At 42.7% G+C, this 22,780-nt stretch overlaps 1 protein-coding gene and 1 pseudogene across 1 annotated transcript in view; both read left to right on the top strand.

Moving 5' to 3' along the window:
• The window catches only part of LOC148011991 (uncharacterized), a 50,667-nt gene that overhangs the window by 15,191 nt on the left and 12,696 nt on the right, over positions 1-22,780 (top strand). The window contains exons 3-6 of the mRNA XM_087669443.1: positions 12,612-12,681; positions 12,787-12,849; positions 12,926-13,000; positions 13,081-13,200. Of these exons, the coding sequence (XP_087525569.1) occupies positions 12,612-12,681; positions 12,787-12,849; positions 12,926-13,000; positions 13,081-13,200 (328 nt within the window). The remainder of the gene's footprint in view (positions 1-12,611; positions 12,682-12,786; positions 12,850-12,925; positions 13,001-13,080; positions 13,201-22,780) is intronic.
• LOC148011992 (uncharacterized) lies at positions 17,647-22,193 on the top strand (annotated as a pseudogene).

Below are 22,780 nucleotides of genomic sequence, written 5' to 3' on the forward strand. Positions count from 1 at the left end.
GGGCTGAAAGCTTGAAATGCACATTTCTTTTCATAGGAAAGTCATATGAAGATTCTGATACCGTTTTTGCGATGTACACGAAAAAAGCTTTCATATGACACCCATATTGGGGGATCCCTAAATTTTAGGAGGTTCCTAAATTTTAGGAGTCTCGAATTAGCCTAAAAATGCTAGTCCTAAAAAATAGGGATGATATTCTAAAAATAGTAAATTCTGTACCTGATTGTGCTTACTAAATTTGGTTGTTTCTATTCTTGATAGTATTCAGCCCAAAAAGGAAGGCCATAGAGAAGAGACAAGTGTCAAGACAGTTGTCACACAAGTTTCCAAGTGTCCCACCACTTGTCACATCTCATGACATGTGGCTGGACACTTGTCTTGTGCTACTCCACTTTCCCCTTTTGTACTAGCTCTTCCCTCTCCTATAAATAAGAGCTCGTTTTTCTTCATTCAGCATCATTTTTTTTTGTTGTAAACTCATGTACAGCATGCACAGATAGCCAGAAACTGGCCCCATCCATCCCCATCATCATCCCCCACTTCTCCATTATCAAATTCCTCCATATTCCCTCTTCTATCACTGCTGTTTTATAGGACAGCAAGCCTGTAAATTCATTACAGCACCTCCTTCTTGAGCTCTTTCTTCCATTTTAGCTACAAGAAGCAAGCCCTATCCATGTACTGCTGATCAACGATGGAGAAAGGCTGAATTTCCCTTTTTCTTCTCTCATACTGTAAAGAAATCAGTTCTTATCATTGCATAATAGATAATGCATGTGTGTTTGTACATCTTTGCATGATCTTGTGAGAGTGAGAATTACTTCTTCTCACTCTCAGGTTGATTGTAATTGAGCTCTTCCCTAAGGGACTTGGGTTGAGCAGAAATACATTCCTTTGGGGGGGGGGTTGCCCATCTTCAACCCTCAATCTTGTCTCCATTACTTTTACATTTTCATGGCTGTAATTTTGTGAGTAATTTTCATTTTCAGCTTTAAGTGTTCATTCTCTTTTATATTAAATCTCGAAAACAAGCGAATATCATAATTGTTAAGCATACTACGTTGTTCGGGGCGTTTACAGTGGTATCAGAGCTTTGGCTCGGTCCTCACCCCAACACTGGTAGTGCTTACAATTATAAGTTTGTTTGTTTTCAGCCCTTGCATTGAGTGCTTCAACATATTTTTCTTAGAGTCTCAATGGATCAGTCGAGTGCTATCCTTCAAGCCATTCAAAGTCTTAGAGAGGAGAATCAGCAAATTCGTGAGCAACTTCTCAAACTAGAAAAAGTTGAGAATCCCAAAGAATTCAAGGAAAGAAGCCCATCTGCTTCAGGGAGACAAAGCCATACCAATGAAAGGAGCTGATCAAGAAGTCCAACTACTTCTAAGAGGCAGTCCCATTCTACTTCAAGATAAAGAAAGAGATCGCGTCGAAGCTCATCCTCTTCTTCGAAGTCATCTGGCGCCTACTTTGATGGACCCTCTTCTAGTGACAAAGAGTCACACCCTTCTCGTGGAAGACCTCATCATCGTTAAAGGCGTTGACATTCTTTACCCTCGTCTCCATCTTCATCCCCATCAAGCACTTCATCATCTTCAACCTCAAGATCCGGGCATGGACGAAGGCATAAGAAGAAGAAGAAGACTAAGTCACTATCTCAACTTGAGAAGAAGATCAAGTTCAGTATGTATGATGGTTCCTGAAATCCTGATCTTCTTCTGAAGTTTATTCGTCAATTTCAAATTTTGTATGGTCGTGACAAGTATAAAGAAAAAGAAAAGATTAAGTTTGCAGCTTTACATTTGACCGACTTAGCCCATACTTGGTGGACGGGATTGGAATATGATCATGCTGCTCCAAAATCATGGCGGTCCTTTGTTCGCATGATACAAAGCCAATTTCTTCCTGTTCATTTTAAAAGAGATGTAAAAATGGAATGGGATCGGCTTTGGCAAAGGAAAAATGAGTCACTTGGTGACTATACCAAGAGATTTTGGGAGTAACTTTTGAAGGTCTAACATTTCAAGAAGATCAGCAGTTCGGAAAAGCTTAGGAAGTTTCAAGGAGGTTTGCATTTTAAACTTCGTATTGCTCTTAATCATTATCATTGTTCTAGTCTCAGGGAACTTATTGACCATGCTGAGACATGGAAAATGGAGCACAATGGCAACAAATCATTCCAAAAGAATGATAAGAAGAGAGTAGCTGATGATGAGGAGTATTCAGCCCCAAATGAAGGACAAAAACAGCGGCAAAAGCAGTCATTAAATCAAAAGAAGATGAAGCCGTATGCACCTCCTAATGCTCCTCAATTTCGCTCCAATCTATATCCACAAGCAAAGCAACTTTCCAAAGAAGAAAAACAGCGCTTCATGAAAGAAGAGAAGTGCTTTAAATGTGGACAAATAGGCCACATAGCGAAGCAATGTCCAAACAAAGGACAAAGCAAGGTTTCTGACAACAAGCCTAAGTCGCCAGTGAAAATCAATGCTATCAGTGATGTAGTTGCAAACACAACTCACACGCCAGAGATGCGCAAATATTAAAAGCTTGGGGACAATTGCAAGGTAAGCAAGCACTATTCTTGATAGATCTTGGGGCGAATGAAAATGTCATTTCCTTGCAATTAGCTAACGAGCTTGGATTAAAGAGTGAAGAGATGGACACTCCGGTAGAAGTTGCCAAGCTTTAAATGCCGATGAAGGTGACACAGTGAAGACTGTGACACCCTACATTGGCAAGCTCAAGTTTCAAATTCAAGGCTACAGTGACGAAGATACCTTCTGTAGTGGAGACCTTGATGGTTGTGATGTGATTCTTGGCATGCCCTGGAATCATAGAGTAGATTCTGTTAGAGATCATAGCCTGTTTGGAGGGCAGCTGCACAGTCGGACTGTCCGACTGCCTGCAGCCCAGTCGGCTGCATTTAATGCAGCCGACTTATTTCCTGGCTGCGGCCTATTTCTGGCGCCCTATTTCCTGGCAGATTTCGACTATTTATAGTCGACAGTTTCAGCAGTCTGCACACTCTTCTCTGACGCAGATTACAGACCGGTGACGCGCAGTTTCTGTCTCTGTTCACAGATTTCAGACAGCAGACAGTGCAGACTGCAGCAGACTTCGAGGTGGACAGCAGGTCGCATCGTCGAGGTGGAGACACGCAGTCCAGCGCACTGCGCCCGTGTATATCTTTGTATTCAGCATTCTATATACAGCAGATCTTCATCGTCCACTGTCTCTTTCTCTCCCTTCTCTCTCTGCGTTCTCTCTCTCTCAGTCCTATGCTTCCGCACCGCTGCACTCTGACATGGTATCAGAGCAGTGTTTGAGGGCTGACTGAGCGCAGAATCTACCTGAAGAGGAGTTTCCATCGCGACACAAATTTGCGTTTTTTGCGTTTAAGGGCAGACAGGAGGGCTGCGCCTTGGAACAAGGCTGAAACGAGTGTGGGCGCACAGGAAAGGAGTACAGGTGGTGGATTTGCTGCTGTTTACTGCTGTTTGACGCGGAGGAAGTTTGAGTTTTCAGCCTACAAGTGCAGGTTTTGCTTTTTTTTTCATCGCCTCCAGCGGGTGAAGAAGGTTCAGGACGCGGAAGAGCCTTAGCAGGCTGAGTTTTCCCAGTCAGAGGGGGCTGCTTTTGCGTTTGTGAAGGCATTGCAGGTGAAGATGTCTACAGAGATTGACTTGGAGTTCCAGGCGATTATGGACCGGAAGGTGCCTGTCTTACCGGCTCTTCCTACAGATCAGAAGCTCGACGGCGACAACTACCGCATTTGGCGCGTTATGATGTTGGCCATTCTTGAGTCCTATGATTTGGCGGAGTTGGTACAGGAGGAGATTGAGCGGCCCTCGGTAAGAGATGAGTCCAAACTCTCTTCCGAAGCTCGTGCGGAGTTGTCCAAGGCCCAGTCTCATTGGGACAAACTGAATGCCAGGATTCGATCCTTTCTCTTTCTATCATGCACTACAGCCGTGATCGCTCACATCGAGCACCTGACGGTGGCTCGGGAGATATGGCTGGAGCTTGATCAAATGTACAATCGGATGACCCTAATGAAGAGGGTTTCTTTGGAGGTACAGATGCGGACCTTGTCCGTAAATAAGTCTTCTTCGCTACGGGAGCACATTAACAAGCTAAGGCAGCTACAGATGCAGGTTCAAAATGCGGGGAAGCCGATTTCCTCCGAAGACATGGCGATCACACTACTGTCCCAGTTGCCGCCACGATTCGGTACATTTTACTCTGCCCTCATTGCTTCTGGGCGAGAGTCTACTCTTCGGTGGGAAGAGTTGGTTCCTATGGTCTTGGACCAAGAGGAACAGTTAAAGGGACAGAATGCTTCCAAGACGGAGGCGCTGACAGGTCAAGCCTCTCAGAAGAAGGGGAAGGACCAAAAGAAGAAGAAGGGGGATAACAAGTCCAAGAAGGACAAGGAGAAGGACAAGGACAAAGACTCTACATGCCATATTTATGGCAAGACTGGCCATTGGAAGAAGGATTGCCCTGACACAGACACGAAGGACACCAAGAAGAAGGAAACCAAGGATTCTGGAGCAGTGGCTGTACCCTCATCAGCTGCATTTCTTCATCTAGCTGTCATTGAGGACGCTTCACCGAATGCTTCTGATGCTGCGATGACGGCCCCCCAAGCTCGAGAGTGGATTGTTGATAGTGGTGCCTCACGGCACATGACTCCTTCATCAGATGGTGTTGCCCAGTTGCGACCCTCGCGTGTTGATTGGGTCCTTGATTTGGCTTCTCAACACGAGGGTTGATCTATGTTTTGCTGTTGGGCTCTTGGCAGGGTTCATGAGTGAACCTAAGACGGTGGATTGGCAGGCTGCTCAGAGGATACTTCGGTATCTGAGGGGGACGTCTGATTTAGGGATTCATTACCCCGCAGGGACAGATGGGTCAGATCTTGTACTTGCAGGTTGGAGCGACTCGGATTGGGCCGGTGACGTGGACCACAGGCGGTCTACTATAGGTTACTGCTTTACTTTGGGTGCAGGTGTTATTTTATGGAGTATCAAGAAGCAGCCCACGGTAGCCCTTTCGTCTACTGAGGCGGAGTATCGGGCCGTGTCTTCCACCACATGCGAGGTTGTGTGGCTTCGGAGATTGTTGGAGGAGCTTGGGTGCCCCTAGACTCGTCCTACATTGCTGCGATGTGACAATGAAAGTTGCATTGCCTTGGCAAGGAACCCTATTTTTCATGCCCGGACGAAGCACATTGAGATTCAGTACCACTTCATCCGAGAAAAGCTTCTGGATGAGACCATCACTGTGGAGTATTGCAAGACGGAGGACAATCTTGCGGATTTGTTTACGAAGGCGCTTCCTCAGGCTCTACTTCGGAGACATTCCAGATCCCTCAGGCTTCTGCCCTGTCCAGGCTCTGAGAGGGGGTGTTAGAGATCATAGCCTGTTTGGAGGGCAGCTGCACAGTCGGACTGTGCAGTCGGACTGCCACGTGGCAGTCCGACTGCCTGCAGCCCAGTCGGCTGCATTTAATGTAGCCGACTTATTTCCTAGCTGCGACCTATTTTTGGCGCCCTATTTCCTGGCAGATTTCGACTATTTATAGTCGACACTTTCAGTAGTCTGCACACTCTTCTCTGACGCAGATTACAGACCGGTGACGCGCAGTTTCTGTCTCTGTTCACAGATTTCAGATAGCAGACAGTGCAGACTGCAGCAGACTTCGAGGTGGACAGCAGGTCGCATCGTCGAGGTGGAGACACGCAGTCCAGCGCACTGCGCCCGTGTATATCTTTGTATTCAGCATTCTATATACAGCAGATCTTCATCGTCCACTGTCTCTTTCTCTCCCTTCTCTCTCTGCGTTCTCTCTCTCTCAGTCCTACGCTTCCGCACCGCTGCACTCTGACAGATTCAACCATCTTCTCTCAGAAAAAGAAGGTAGAACTCACTAACAAAGGCAAGAAGTACGAGATCCAAGCTGGAGTTTCTGGAGACACCATACCTATGGTAAGCCATATGCAAGTCTCTAGAGCAATTAAGGATTGTGTTCAATGTTTGCTTTATGTCACTGATGTAAAAGATAATATGAATGCTGAAAACCAAGAGCGACTTCAGCTCTTGGAAAAGTATAAAGATTGTTTTTCGGAAGATCTTCCTTATCAGCTTCCCCCAGAAAGGCCAGAAGACCATCATATTGATATTATTCCGGGCAGTTCTCCTCCTAATATAGCACCATACCCTGTGAGCCGTCCTCAACAAGAAGAAATCAGAAAGCAAGTCGAAGACCTACTCAACCGTGGGCTAATTAGGCCAAGTAGCTCACCATTTTGTTCACCGGTTCTTCTTGTTCAAAAGAAAGATGGCACATTCAGGATGTGCATTGATTATCGAGCCCTCAACAAAATCACTGTGAAAAATTGGTTTCCTATTCCCAGAATTGACGACATTTTGGATCGTCTAGGAGGCTCAAAGGTTTTTAGCCGCATTGATCTAAAGAGTGGTTATCATCAAATTAGGGTAATACCACAAGATGTACACAAAACTGCTTTCCGCACTTCATACGGTCTTTATGAATTCTTGGTGGTTCCTTTCGGATTAACCAATGCACCAGCCACCTTTAATCGAATGATGGAGCGCATCTTTAGAGAGCATCGACAATATGTCGGTACTTTCTTTGATGATATTCTTGTCTTTAGCAAGAATGAAGAGGAGCATCATCAACACTTGGAGATTGTTCTACAATTACTTCAACAAAATCAACTCTTGGTAAATGGTAAAAAGAGTGAATTTTTCATGCATAAAATAAATTACCTTGGACATGTCATCTCTTCTGAAGGGATTCAGATGGATCCTGAAAAGATCAAGATAATCCAAGAATGGCCTCATCTTCATGATGTACACGAGGTGCGATCGTTTCTTGGCTTATGCTCTTATTACCGCCGCTTCATCAAGCATTTTGCACATATGGCTTCTCCACTTCATGATCTTACAAAGAAGAAGACCTCTTTTCAATGGAAGGAAAAAGAGAAGGTAGCCTTCACAAGGCTGAAAACAGCTCTTACTTCTGGACCTGTTCTTATCATTCAAGATTTGGTAAAACCATTTGTGGTGGAAGCAGATGCTTGCGGTGATTGTATTGGTGCAGTGCTAAATCAAGAAGGCCATGCCGTAGCCTTTGAAAGCCGCCGTCTAAATGATGTGGAGAAAAGGTATGAGATATATGAAAAGGAGCTCGTAGGAGTGGTTCATGCTTTGAAGATATGGAAACATTATCTTTTAGGCAATGAATTCCTCATTAAAACTGATCATCAGAGCTTGAAGTATTTCAAGACTCAAAAGCATTTGCAGGAGAAACATGCAAGATGGGAAAATTTCTTGTCTATGTTTCATTTTCAAATTATGTACACTCCAGGGAAACAAAATGTAGTTGCTGATGCACTTTCTAGAGTGCCTCGCATTGCAACTATTACAGTGGCTCATCATGAAGATTTTCAAACGATGAAGAATACTTATGATGAAAATACTGATTTTGCAGCAATTTGGTCAAATTTACAGCAAGGAGGTTCTCATCTAGATTATTTCATCAAAGACGGTTACCTTCTCATGAACAATCGCCTTTGTGTCACTCTTCCTGTTCGACAAAAGGTGCTTAAAGAAAGTCATGAACCCCCTTATGCAGGGCATAGAGGGAGGGCAGCCACTCTAAGCGCAATTGAGCGCTACTTTTATTGGCCAACATTACGAAGAGAGACACATAACTTCATTGAGGCTTGTCTAGTATGCCAAAAATCCAAGTATGATAGGCAGAAGACTCCAGGATTGTTGCAACCTCTTCCAATGCCCAAAGATCCATGGGAATCTATCACAATGAATTTCATCTCAGGTATTCCAAGAACACCTCAAGGTCATGATATGATTTGGGTCATAATTGATCGATTCAGCAAGCAATCACATTTTATTCCATGTCATAAAACATTGAAATCCGCACAAGCTGCAAGACTTTTCATTCAACATATCTTCAGATTACATGGTATGCCTTCTGAGATCATTTCAGATAGAGAGTCCAAATTCACAAGTAACTTTTGGCATGCTTTATTTGGGAATTTGGGAACCACTTTAAAGTTCTCCTCAGCTTTTCATCCTCAAACTGACGGCCAAACAGAGGTGACGAATCTCAATCTTTTGGATATGTTGAAAGCTTATGTTAGTGAACATAAGTCACAATGGGAGAAATATCTTCCATTATTGGAGTTTGCTTACAACAATACAGTGCACTCATCCACAGGGAAAGCTCCAAATGAAATAGTACAGGGTAAAGTGATTCCTCCTCCAATTATTCGCACTATAGATAAGATTTTTGCTGTTGATGAGTTTGCTTCAGATTTAAAAACAGCAATGGATCGAGTTCGAGCCACTATCAAAGTTGCCCAAGAGCGACAAAAGAAGCAAGCAGATAAACGACGAAGACAAAATTCATCTTTTCCAAAGCTCTCCAGTAGATACTTTGGACCCTTCAAAGTGATTGAGAAAATAAATGAAGTTTCTTATCGACTTGAGCTTCCTGCTCATTGGAAAATACACAATGCTTTTCATGTAAGTTTGCTAAAACCTTACATAGGACCAAAACCAAAGGAACCCATTACTGAAGATCCCCCAGAAGTTGAAGAAACAGAGCAACTCTTGGAACCTGAACAGATTTTGTTTCAGAAGGATCAAACCGCGAGAAGTGGCCTTGTGACACGAAAATTCTTACTAAAATTCAAGAATCTACCCACAGCAGATGCACAGTGGGTAGATGAAAAATTCATGAAGGATTACCCAGACATTCTTTAGCCATATCAAGAAGCTTTTCAGCTGAGGACAGCTGAATAAAAGCGAGAGGGCTGTCACAACTCTATAGAAACAGAATTTATATCCTTTTTCATTAATTTGTCTATATAATGATTTATTAAATTTGTTTCCTTTGCAATAATTAGATATAAAGAAAAGTGCATTGGAGCTGGCCACTGATGAGTGGTCACAGGTTATGGTGGACCCACGAGGTGATTTAGAGAAAAGATAGTTCACACTTCCACCTATATGGCCGATTGGGCGCCTGTGACCAGAACTCACGCATATCAGGGTTAGACTCGCACACAGAAAGGATTGATGCCTTGAAGTGTGGGCTAGATCCTCCAGAACAGACAGTTACAATCAACAAGATGGCATGATCATGAAATGCTTGTACAATGTGCATGTGTGGGCTGAAAGCTTGAAATGCACATTTCTTTGCATATGAAAGTCATATGAAGATTCTGATACCGTTTTTGCGATGTACACGGAAAAAGCTTTCATATGACACCCATATTGGGGGGTCCCTAAATTTTAGGAGGTCCCTAAATTTTAGGAGTCTTGAATTGGCCTAAAAATGCTAGTCCTAAAAAATAGGGATGATATTTTAAAAATAGTGAATTCTGTACCCTAACTGTGCTTACTAAATTTGGTTGTTTCTATTCTTGATAGTATTCAACCTAAAAAGGAAGGCCATAGAGAAGAGACAAGTGTCAAGACAGTTGTCACACAAGTTTCCAAGTGTCCCACTACTTGTCACATCTCATGACATGTGGCTGGACACTTGTCTTGTGCTACTCCACTTTCCCCTTTTGTACTAGCTCTTCCCTCTCCTATAAATAAGAGCTCGTTTTTCTTCATTCAGCATCATTTTTTTTGGCTGTAAACTCATGTACAACACCCACAGATAGCGAGAACTGGCCCCATCCATCCCCATCATCATCCCCCACTTCTCCATTACCAAATTCCTCCATATTCCCTCTTCTATCACTGCTGTTTTACAGGACAACAAGCTTGTAAATTCATTACAACACCTCTTTCTCGAGCTCTTTCTTCCATTTTAGCAACAAGAAGCAAGCCCTATCCATGTATTGCTGATCAACGATGAAGAAAGGCTGATTTCTGCTCTTTCTTCTCTCATACTGTAAAGAAATCAGTTCTTATCATTGCATAATAGATAATGCATGTGTGTTTGTACATCTTTGCATGATCTTGTGAGAGTGAGAATTACTTCTCCTCACTCTCAGGTTGATTGTAACTGAGCTCTTCCCTAAGGGACTTGGGTTGAGCAGAAATACATTCCTTTGGGGGAGGGGATTGCCCATCTTCAACCCTCAATCTTGTCTCCATTACTTTTACATTTTCATGGCTGTAATTTTGTGATTAATTTTCATTTTCAGCTTTAAGTGTTCATTCTCTTTTATATTAAATCTCGAAAACAAGCGAATATCATAATTGTTAAGTATACTACGTTGTTCGGGGCGTTTACAGCTACCATGTGGCACCCTATGTGGCCTGTCTAGCCTGCTTAACTGCTTGAAAATGCTGGTAATGGCCTGTAGATTGCATAGAACTTTCCAACCTGGTAAATAGGAATGAGCAATTGTGCCTGAGAGTACTAACTATACAATAGTAACCTACCAATGCTTGTCTAGAGAATGAATAAATCTCTACCACTTATGGCTCTTGGGGCAATGCAGGAGGGGCTTAATCATTTGTGAGTTGGCGGATGAGAGCTTCCACATAGGCACATGCCTAGAGACTAAGGAGAAGAGCGGCCAACAGCTATGGAGCGGACCAGTCCCTGTGCTGTTGGGTTCTCTAATGTTGACTCTACATGTGCCTTGGACTTTTGCAGCTAAGTGACCCACCTCTTTGCATATAAAGCATTGGATGAGAAGATATATATGCTCCACTCTTTGCAAATCCTTACCTCTATGGATGGTGTTTAAAGATGGGAAATGTGATAGATTTTCCATCCTAGGATCGAATGTGACAATATGAATGGAAAGTTTTGAATGGCATTGGTAAATGTGTCTGGTCTTTTAAGTACATGACCTATTTCTCTTGAAGACAAGGCACAAAAACTCTACCAAGATCAGGGAAGAGGACTCCAATCCAGATCCAAGAGAGGGGTGGTTCCTTGCAAGAACCTCATCTATGTGCTCCATGCTAGGTCTACTAGGTTCCATGCAAGAACCTCATCTTTGTGCTCCAGCCTCTGTAACTTGATATGGTAGCACCATCTTTCAAGAAGTGAGACATGCCTTGCTCAAGGCTGCTTGTAAGTCATTTTTGAGGATGCAAATGACATTATAAGCAACCAACCTCACCTTTAAAGCTGTGGTGTTGCTTTGAAGAGGTAGGAGAGAGTTTAATATTGAAAGTCCACAGAGTTGGGTGAATGTGTCAAAGTCCTGCAGTTGCTGTAGACATGTATTGATCTTGGCATTAGCTCCCTTTTGAGGTTGTTGCAAGCCTGTGATAGTGGACTAAAGGGAGTAGGAAAAAGGGTCTTTGCCTCGGGGGCGGGAGGGGGGGGGGGGGTTTTGAGAAGTTAGAAAATTGTTGTGGAGAGGAACAAGGGTTCAAGGGCTAAAAGGGACAGGGCTGAGCTGTGGCATGAGATGGGGCTGGGAAGTGAGGAAGTAACAGTGGTGCTAGTAGATTTAGGATGGGTTGTGGGGATTTGTCGAGCATAGGGTTTAGGATATCAGGGAGAAAGGGGATAGTGTGGCTGTTGGGTTTGCTAGGCAGAAGGGATGGTTGTGGTTGGAGATGTTGAAAAGAAAGAGGGTAGTTCGGGTATTGGGAGATTACGAGTAGATGGGCGAGGTCATTGAACATAAAGAGAAAGATGGGGGATGGATAAAGGGGGACTTTTGGATTAAAGAGGGAGGGGGCAAGGGAGAGGAAGGCTTAGGATTTTTTTTTCTTGAAGGGGCAAGGGAGGCAAGGTGTTGGGTTCCTGAGGTGGCAACATAAGACTATTCCTTGAGCTCAATAGCTTTAAGTATATAGACATCTTGTAGGGTAATTTGGAGATGGGGTTTGCTCTAGAGCGATTCTATCTCATGGTCAACTTCTCTATTTGGAGGTAGGTGTATCATCTCTTCAAGGAGTACATAATTAAAGGTAAATTTTTTTGTTTGGAGGTATGTATATTATCTCTTCAAGAAGTACATCATTGAAGTTGTTGATCCCAGAAGGTAATGCATCTTCCTTGGGCTTGCTGGCTTTGTTTAGCTTGATCTGGTAAATTGGTTGTCCCTTCCTTAGCCCCTTCAAGAAGTCGGCTAACTCTAGCTAGTTGGACCCTTGTCCTTCCAGCTTTTTGTTGTGCCCTCACAGTGTTGCCTTCCAAGTCCTATCTGATAACTTCTGTTTGTCACATAGGATTCGGGCTTTATTCCACTTGGGCCAATCCTTGCCCAATATATAGTCGTAACATCCTAGTGGTAGGTTCAAAATTTGGCTTTTGTTTTCTCCTTGTTTGATGCTGACAGTGTTTGTGAAGGCAATGGGAGATGAAAGTTGGGAAAGGCATATGGGTGGTGATGGCAGGTGGTTACAACATTCTGTCTCTCGTGTTCCGTTAACACTTTGAATTGTTTAAGGATATCAAACTCTCTATTTTAAGGTTAAGTATAAAGTTCAATACTTGTCATGGTTGTACCTTCCCCTTTATAAAGTTAGGACTGAAGGGGGTTAAGTACATAATAATGTCTCTGCTTGCTGTCTCATGAAAATGTAACATGTCTTAGCCTGCTTATGTTAACGATAAACATATGCAGGGAGCTGGCGATTCAGATTGGCAAACATTTTGAAGCGTTAGGTTCCAGCATTGGGGTGAAGTGTGCAGTTGTATGTTTAGTTGGGCATTTCAATTATCAGAGATCCATTTTAATCACTAGATATCCATTTTGTATTCCAATGCCTTGGCTGAGGGATATAGTTTGACATTCTCAGGTAATCGGAGGTGTGGACATAATGTCTGAAGCTATAGCATTGGCTAGAAGACCACACATTCTGGTAATGCTTACACTTTCACTTTTGATAAAGACCTTTGCATTGCAGTTTAGTGGATGAATTGTGCTACTTGTGACAGGTTGGAACTCCAGGAAGACTGGCTTACCATCTATCAAATACCAAAGGATTTAATTTGCGAACACTGCAATATTTTGTAGGTGTAATTCAGCTCATGTGATCCTGCTTGTACTTATATAAGAAGCAGATGTGCTAAAATCCACTCCTTTTGGGAAGGTTCTTGATGAAGCTGACAGGTTACTGGACATGGACTTTGAAAAGGAAATTGATGAGATTTTGAAGTACATCCCAAAGGAGAGAAAAACATTTTTGTTCTCTGCGACAATGACCAAAAAGGTTGCCATACTTTATATCCATGCTTTACGATGCACTTGTTCATGACTGCATGGACATGTATTCATAGTTAACAAATCTCTCTCTCTCTCTCTCTCTCTCTCTTTTGAATAATGAATAATTATATTAATCACATGAGGAATACAAGAGTCATGGCAAAGGAGAAGGCAACTAAATCCTCCCTAGGGATAAGCCAATATGCTGAATGAGATCTAATTATCAATGGAGAAGACCCTTGAGCTTAGCACTATGACTTTGAACCCCAGAGGCCGAATTGAAGATGAAGGCATTCTAGGTAAACCATTGTGCTAGTGGCCCCATAACCTAATAAGATGAAACAAGATATTCATATGTATGTGGCTGTATGGGAATGGGATCACACACACACACACACACACACACACACACACACACACACACACACATGGATGTATATGTCCCCTTTCAATATGACCTTGACTCCCCCTTTATACACCTCTCCCACACTGAGAGGAACTTGATCATGTGACAGGAACTTTACCAGTTGTATATACAACATATGTGGACTTCACCGTGGCAGCCCCTTCCCCGAAGATGTCATACTACAAGGATCAGTTTATTAGGATTACAATAGATGGTTTCATTAAGAGACTTGGATACCTAGATGTATATATGCCACATGAGATGTAGGTAGCCATTAGACAGCTTAGGGTATCTTCTCATCATCTTGAGATCAAGACTGGGAGGGTAGCTGAAATGCTATTGGAATTCAAGTTTTAGGCCTTCAATTTTGAGCAGACATCCAGAGGTAGCTGTTGAAGCCTTGATTTTTGCTGTAAATTGGGGTTTATAGCAGAAATTGATTGAAATCTCTTTCTCTAATGACTCAAACTGCTGAAAAATGCCGGGGGAAACTGAGAATTGGCAGGAGAATGAGAGAATGCTGCAGAGAGGAAAATTTTTGATTTTCTTCACGAAAACCATCTCCAATTTAGTACGACCATGATCAAGAGAGTCCAATCTGCAGTCACCTTCAGTTTGGGAGCCTAAATTGTTTGTCACTAGCTTCCAACTGCTATCGCTTGCTTGTTTCGGCTCTTTTGGGACTGCCACTTGCTGCTGTAGGCCTTCAAAAAGCTGTTTCCAGCTTTTGGGTAGGACTTCAATGTTGTAGAACAGGTTAGCCCCCTCTTCTCCCTCTCCAACAGCCTCGTCTCTCACAATGGCTGTAAAAGACTTTCATTAGCTCCTAAAAACGTTTTTCCCACTTGCATGGGCAAGCTTTGCCAAGTGGCAGCCTTCTAATCCCATTTTTCACTTCTAAATCTTAAATTAATTTTCAAAATTTTAATTCTGCAAATTGAATCGATAAGTATTCTAGTGCTCAAAAAGTTAATTTTACCAAAGTAATAGTTAAATTGGCTGGGCCAATTTGTCTCTTAAGTGTCCTTGAGCAGTTATTGATCCTTAGATTGATATTAATTAATTAATTAATGCCTAGTCTCTAATGTTACTATTGACGTTAGTGGCCAATAAATTGGTTGAGGCCCAAATCTCACACTAGGTACCACCTAGTATTTGTCAGGCATAACTTATTACAACTTTTGCGTTTGGCACCAAAGTGATATCTCAAGGTCCTGGGTCCCACGTTGTGAAATAATCAATGTGTACCTCACATGTGCAAGTCACATGTGCATGCTTGATTAATCTTTTAATCGAATACTAAACAAAGTAATAAAATTTCACGTCCTCGTGATAGACCACCCCTTGAAATCCTTGCAATCGTCGTTGGTTACATAGCAATGTGTCAAAGCAAAACATATTGTAGAGATAGACACTGAAAGATGAAGGATAGCAGTAGAGGGAGTAAAACACAGCCCTCAAGAATTGTTGGAGATGAAGAAATCCTCTCTGAGATGATGGTTGCTGTCAAGATGATTGTAGGGCAGCCAATTGGAGAAGCAAACCCGAGAATGTCAGTGAAGATCTCTCCATGTAAGTGGCTGCAGATAGGTGACTGTTGGGCAGCCTTTTAGTAGCAAAGAAAACTAAAAAACGTAGGTATTTGATGTAAGGCTTATAAGGAGGGTGTAACCTGATGTAGGACGGCCTGAATTTGCTGCAAACTAAGCCTCCATAAAGTGGTTGATGGTTGGGAAGTATGTCACCGGATTGTGACAACTATTACCTTTTTGTTGATTTCTTTATTACATATTTTATTTGGTTTTTCTTTTTGGAAGGATCCCTTTTGAAATCTAAACGCCTGAGTTGCATGGCCAGTATGTGAAGGGACAGGAATGTCTAGTGAGTCAAGATTGGACAGTTAAGGTCCAGTACAAGTCTGGAAGAGACTTGTGAAAGTGTATATGGACAAGTGTGTTGAAGAACTAGCTTGGAAGAGACTAGTTCAAAGTGAAGATGGACAAATCTTCAAGAGATTAGTCCATGTGGGGTCATCAGTGGAAATTCACTTTCAGTTGAGCTACATTGCAAATTTGGATGTAGCCATAGTCTGCAAAGATGGTCAGAAGACTAGTGGGGATGCAATGGAAGCAACTTCTAAAATTTAGGGAGTTACTATTTTTGGATCCCAGAATCTGTTCGCGTCATTATCTTCGTTTTTGCACGAGGATCAATCCTCTGGTCTGTGTCGAGGTCAAATTCTGCACCGAGTATGGAGAATTTTAGACCGGAAGGTTGAAACGGGAAATATCTTCCAGTGCTGCCACTTGGCACAAATTTGTGCACTTACCTCTTTAAAGAGGGGCTGGCGTGCAGTTTTTGGGCTGTAAGGGGCTCATTTGTGATAAACAGCTGCAGATGGAGTGCTCTTGAGAGCTGGCCTACCTTGTCTATGATGCACAGAGGATTGGGCTTGCTTCCTACTCTCTCTCTCTCTCTCTGACAGTATGGTTATGCTTCTGCTTCAGAATCAAGGGCCTTTCTTCTGATGTATGTACAGTTGTGTGGGAATATGCTGTTTTTGCATGAGGCAAGAGCCTCCTTTCTCCAGGAACAGGAGCAGTTGTTTGCTGCCCTCAAGCAGGAACAGGGGAGGGTGGTAACCTCACCAAGCAAGTGTCTGAAACAGCACTAAATCAGTACTATTTTTGGACTGTTCAGAGGTTATTTCAGAGCCCAATTGATGTCAGAATCAAGGGGCACTTGGCCCAGATGATGCAGGACAATGCAGGGAACAATATGAGCCTAAAACAGGTGTCAGAATAGGTCTGAACCAGTAATTACAGTGGGCTGAATAGTACAGGGAATAGTATGGGCTGAAAACAGGTTTCAGAACAGGTCTGAACCAGTAATTATAGCAGACTGAAATGGTCAATTCTGCACTCCAACCAGAAGTTTCAGACTTGGGCAGAGTTTCCCCTCCTGGTCAACTTGTTTTGGGTCAGTAATTGTACTGTTATGCTGCCAAATTTCACCCAGAATAGGTGAAAGACAGCCCATTGTACTTTCTCTCTTTAAAAATAAAGAAATACCGCAAGGGGCGCCTGACTTAGGGGCCAACAGGGTGTCTGTGTGGCAACAGGAGCATTCTAGCTTCCTGTTTTTCTTCTTGATTCTGTGTCTTTAAGTTCAGGTAAAGTGGGCGACTGTGAATTGGGTGAAAGCATTTATATATTTTGGTTGTACACTACCGCCTTTTTCCGTCAACAGGCCGGTTACATGGTTCCATTGCCGGGACCGAATCACTTTTTCCCTAAAGAGTGAGCCAGGGTTTGTTTGGGTGTAAGACACAGAATTGTGCATTATGGCTGATAGAAAGGAAGACACCAGAGAGGAAGTGGCTTCATCACAGGAGATTCCTCCTGTTCATGAGGTGGGAGAGTCTTCTAGACCTCCACAGTTTGTTACTCCTCCTGTTATGGTTGAGCCACAAGTTCTTACGGCTTCTTCTATGGATGAAGACATTTTCAAGACTCAGTTAGTTCCTGCCGTGAGTATGTTTACTCAAGTGATGCAGAATCCAAGGTTTTTGGCATTTTTGCAGCCTTTCCTTCCTTTACAGCAAGTTGGCAATCTGTAAAGATTTCGGATCCAGTAGAGGTCCAGGATAAGGGTAAGCATGCTGTAGATTCAGTGGAAACACCAAGGCAGCTTGCGGAGTCAATGGAGACTCCAAGATTGGTTCCGACTGTCCAGGAACAGGTGGCGGAAACGCTAGTTACACAGGCATTGCTAGTTCAGCTCGCCACTTTACAACAGCCAAATGTTGGTTTAAATGGACATGGAAACAGTTTTCAGGCTTTACCACAGGTTTTCCCACCGACCTCTGTACATCCTGGGTACTTTGGAGGTGGATTTGTATTTCAGAGTATGGCTGATTATGCACCTGGAAACCAAATTTATGTACCAGGAACAGTGTTTGGGGGTACACAGGGTTTTATGTCAAACCCCATGTATGGCAATACAGGCATGTAGCTTGGATTTCAGAGTGTTTAGGGCAGTTTTGGCATGCCGCAGGGCACTTTTGGTATGGCGGGTTATCAAAATCAGCAAGCAAGTATTGTGTCTACAAGCCCTGTAGTTAGTGGTCAGGCAACTCCTATGCCACCTGTTAGTGTTCCTATGTTGCAGGCATATCCTATGGACCCTTTGATGGCTCATGAGAAGCCAAAGCCATACAAGGAAGGTGGTGCAGCCGTACAGTTTGACATCTTTCGAGGATTTGAAGATAGGACTAAGGCTCTTTCTTTCTTACAGCAGTTGGATGCTGCATTTGCAGGAGGGAACTTTACAGAGCCTTCTAAGGTCCGGAAAGCTGCCACTTTTCTTAAGGACAATGCTAGCCAGTGATGGAGTACACTATTGATGCAAGGACAGGCTCCTGCCACTTGGACTTACTTTAAGCAAGTATTTGCTTCTGCTTGGTTGACCAATGAATTTGAGATTGATGTTATGTCAGCTTGGCACAATTTGGATGCATCTAAATGCAAGGATTTGGAAGATTATAACAAGAAGTTTTGGGAGGCTTTGCTTCCAGTCACTTCTTACAGGGTTGTGCCATTGACTGAGCAGATAGAGAAATATTGCTGTGGGCTGCCCAAGGAACTTCGGAATTATTGTACAAAGACAAAGGTCGCCACTTTGACTCAGCTAATTGAGAATGCTACCACAGGAAATGCATTATTGTTGGGACAGTCAAGTGGTTTTGGGGGCAGCATTAAACAGGACAAACCTGAGAAATTTTCAGCAAAGAAGCCATTTGGTAAACAGGTTTCTCAGATTTCTCAAAGCACAGGTAAATCTTGGCAGTTCAAGAAGAAGCCAGCCAAGTTCTTTGGACAGCAGCCAAAGGACCAGAAGAAACCTTTTGTGCGCAAGTCTCTTGAAGAGAGAAAGGCTTTAATGGCTGAGAGGAAGTGCTTTATCTGTGAGCAGACTGGTCATATTGCGTCTAACTGTCCGGACAAGAATAAGAGATCAGTTGATGATGATAAAGTGGACAGGAAAGGAAAGAAGCCCAAACCTTCAGCAGGTTTAGTGCCAGATATGTTGGGAGACAAGCCACACTCGGATGCTAATGAGCTTTGCAAAGCTTGGGGTAAAGTTAGGGATCAACATGTACTCATTTTCTTTGATCCTGGAGCTAAGGCAAACTTTATCTCGCCAGAATTGGCTTCTACTTTGGGCATCAGAGTAAATGAGATGGGCTACACAGCAGAGGCAGGTTTGGCATGTCCTGGCCACTCAGAGTCTGTGACACCCATTCTTGGAAAGCTGCGTCTTCATATACAGTCTTATGTTGATGCAGAAGAATTTTATATCATGCCACTTGAAGGCTGTGATGTCTTGTTGGGAATGCCATGGATGTTCAGAAAGCATGGTGTGTTGGATGCCTTTAACAAGACACTGACTTTGGAACATAGGGGAAAGACTCATGTGCTTGATGTGAAGCTTAAAGGAGAGTCTGTACCTGTTGTATCTGCTTCTGCCATTACATCTGTAATAAAGAATCATCTTCCTGTGTACTTGATTTTTGCACGTGATGTTAAGGATAATGATGAGTCAAATTCTTCTATGTTAAATAGAGACAGGTCTGCTTTCTTGTCTCAGTTCAGTGATTGTTTTTCCGACTCATTACCATCACAGTTGCTACCAGAGAGGTCTGAGAATCATGCGATAGATTTGGTGCCAGGCAGTAGCCCACCAAATAGACCTCCGTATAGGGTTAGTGCAGCCCAACAGAAAGAGATATTGAGCCAGGTGAATGAGCTGTTGGAAAAAGGGTTGATTCAGCCAAGTTCATCTCCCTTTTGCTCACCAGTGCTCTTAGTGTAGAAGAAGGATGGCTCTTGGCGCATGTGCATAGATTATAGAGCGTTGAACAAGAGTACCATCAAGAACAGGTACCCCATTCCAAGAATTGACGACATCCTTGACCGTTTGGAAGGAGCGTCAATTTTCAGCAGGATAGATTTGAAGAGTGGATACCATCAGATCAGGATTAAGCAAGAGGATGTGCATAAGACTGCATTTAGGACCACGTTTGGTCTCTATGAGTTCTTGTTAATGCCATTTGGACTCACTAATGCTCCTGCTACGTTTAATCGAATGATGGACAGAATTTTTCGTCCATACAAGCAGTTTGTTGGTACATTCTTTGATGACATGATTGTCTTTTCAAAGAATGAACATGAGCATAGAGAACACTTGAAAGCAGTCTTTGATGAGCTTTGCAGTAATAGGTTACTTATCAATGGCAAGAAGAGTGAGTTCTTCTCGGAAGAAATCCAGTTCTTGGGGCACACAGTGTCAAAGGATGGTTTCCGAATGGATCCTGCTAAGGTTGAAGCAATTAGAACATGGCCAGATTTGAAGACTGTCCATGATGTCAGAAGCTTCTTGGGTTTGTGTTCTTACTACAGGAGGTTCATTCGCAATTTTGCAGAGATTGCTTCACCTTTACATGCTTTACAGAAGAAAGGAGTCTCTTTCCAGTGGACACAGAAAGAGATTTCAGCTTTTAATCTTCTTAAAGAAAAGATGACTTCTAGTCCAGTGATCATTTTGCCAGATCTTAGGAAGTCATTTGTTGTCCAGTGTGATGCCTGTGGCAATAGCATTGGTGCAGTGCTAATGCAAGATGGCCGGGTAGTGGCTTATGAAAGCAGAATCTTGCGAGGGCCAGAGCAGACTATACAGGTCTATGAGAAAGAATTGCTGGCTGTGATTCATGCGCTTTCTAGTTGGAAACACTACCTACTTGGGGCAGATTTTGTTGTCCAGACAGATCATCAAACATTGCGTTATTTCTTAACTCAGACTAAGCTGTCAGAAAAGCATATGCGTTGGGCAAACTTTTTGTCAATGTTCCATTTTCAGATTGTGCATGTGGAAGGCAAAAAGAATGTTGTGGCTGATGCTTTGTCAAGGAAGCCACAAATTTCAGCTGTGTCAATTCCTTATCATCATGAGCTTGATGATATGAAGGAACAGTATGCTAATGATGAAGATTTTGCAAGGATCTTTGATCAGCTTGTCAATGGACAACATCATGAGCATTATCTTCTCAAGGATGGTTTCATGTTGATGCATGGTAGACTATGTGTGACTATGCCATTGAGACGGAAAGTTATGACAGAGAGTCATTCTCCACCGTATGGAAGGCATCGTGGTATTGATGCAACAGTCAAAGCAGTAGAGACATTCTTTTATTGGCCTACTTTGAGAAGAGACGTGGATGCTTTTGTGCGGTAGTGCTTGATTTGCCAGAAGGTCAAGTTTGACAGGCAAAAAGCACCAAGGCTTTTACAGCCATTGTCTATTCCGGATAAACCATGGGAAAGCATAGCTATGGATTGTATCTTTGATCTTCCAAGGACACAGACAGGAAATGATGGGATATGGGCTATTATTTGCAGGTTTAGCAAACAGGCTCATTTCATTCCTGTCAGGAAGAAGATAAAACCAGATCAGATGGCATGTTTGTTTATGTGCAATGTCTTCAAGTATCATGGTATGCCACAGTCTATTGTCAGTGATCGTGATCCACGGATGACAAGTCTATTCTGGAGAGGCATATTTGAGAACATGGGCATAACGCTTAAGTTCTCATCGTCATTTCATCCACAGACTGATGGACAGTCAGAAGAGGCAAATTCTACTATCTTGGATTTGCTTAAGTGCTATGTGTCAGAGCACAAGTCAAAGTGGGAGCAGTATTTGCCTTTGGTCGAGTATGCATACAATAATACTGTTCATTCGTCAACAGGCAAAGCCCCTTTTGAAATTGTTGAAGGTGGTAAAAAGGTTCCTCCCATTTTGCATACAAAGGATAAGATCTTTCAGGCAGATCGGTACGTGCAGAGTATGGGTGAAATGTATCAGAAAGTTAAGCATGCCCTTGAAAGGACTCAGGCTAAGCAAAAGAAAGCTATTGATCATCACCGTCGTGAATTGTTGTTTTCACTTGGTGATTGGGTACTGTTGCGGTTTGAAAAGGCACGCTTAAAGAAGCGGAAAGGCAAGGAAAGTCTTTTCACTAAGCTTAGTATGCGATACTATGGGCCTTTTCAAGTAACAGAGAAGATTAGTGATGTCAGTTATAGGCTGAAATTGCCTGACAATTGGAAGATTCATAATGCTTTCCATGTAAGTCTTCTTAGACCTTATGTGGGTGATGTGCCAGAAGATATGCCAATTGAGGAACAGCCCGAAGTTGAGGAACTTGATGAAATTCTTGTTTCAGAACAGGTACTGGCACACAAGGAAAGGAAAGTGAAAGGCAAGATTGCTAGAAGGTATTTGGTTACGTTCAAGAACTATCTAGCTATAGATGCTAAGTGGATGGACGAAGGTGAACTTGCAGAGTCACCTAATGTGTTGGAACTTTATCTTGAAGCATTTCGCTTGCAACCTACCTTGACCCCTTGTATCTCTAAGCTGAAATAGATTGTCAAAGTGACAATTGCTCAAGAAAGAAAATATGTATAGAAACAGATTTTGTACAGGTTAACACTTATTGTGTCCATATGGTTTTCTCAGTCCTAAAGAAGTAAGTATTGCTTGCAAGAATACAGTTTTTACTTCTATTGAATTGAATATATGTTGTAACAATGGTCACTCAATCGGGCATGTATTCTGTGAATTGACTCAGTGGGGATATCATTTTGATGTACCGGCCACTAGATCTCTAGTCAGGGTGATGTGGAGTCATCAAATGAGAATCTGCCACTATGGGGATATCATTGTGGTGTACCGGCCACTATATCTGGAAACAGTGATGTGGAGTCACATGATGATAGTCTGCCATGTTTCACAGTTAGAACATACATGTGTTAACAGTGTGTTCAGTTCACAATGTTAACTGATAGCATGTATGTATTGTACGTGTGCTGCGAAGTGTAAGCTCACTGGGTTAGCTGGAAGCATGTATGACATTCATGCAAACGAGGACGTTTGCGATTTCGAGAGGGAGGTATGTCACCAGATTGTGATAACTATTACCTTTTTGTTGATTTCTTTATTACATATTTTATTTTGTTTTTCTTTTTGGAAGGATCCCTCTTGAAATCTAAATGCCTGAGTTGCATGGTCAGTATGTGAAACGGACAGGAATGTCTAGTGAGTCAAGATTGGACAGTTA

This window comes from Lygodium microphyllum, chromosome 27 (assembly GCF_053477565.2).
Source record: "Lygodium microphyllum isolate KBCC chromosome 27, Lygodium_microphyllum_v1.1.10, whole genome shotgun sequence".
In the NCBI taxonomy this organism is placed as follows: Eukaryota; Viridiplantae; Streptophyta; class Polypodiopsida; order Schizaeales; family Lygodiaceae; genus Lygodium; species Lygodium microphyllum.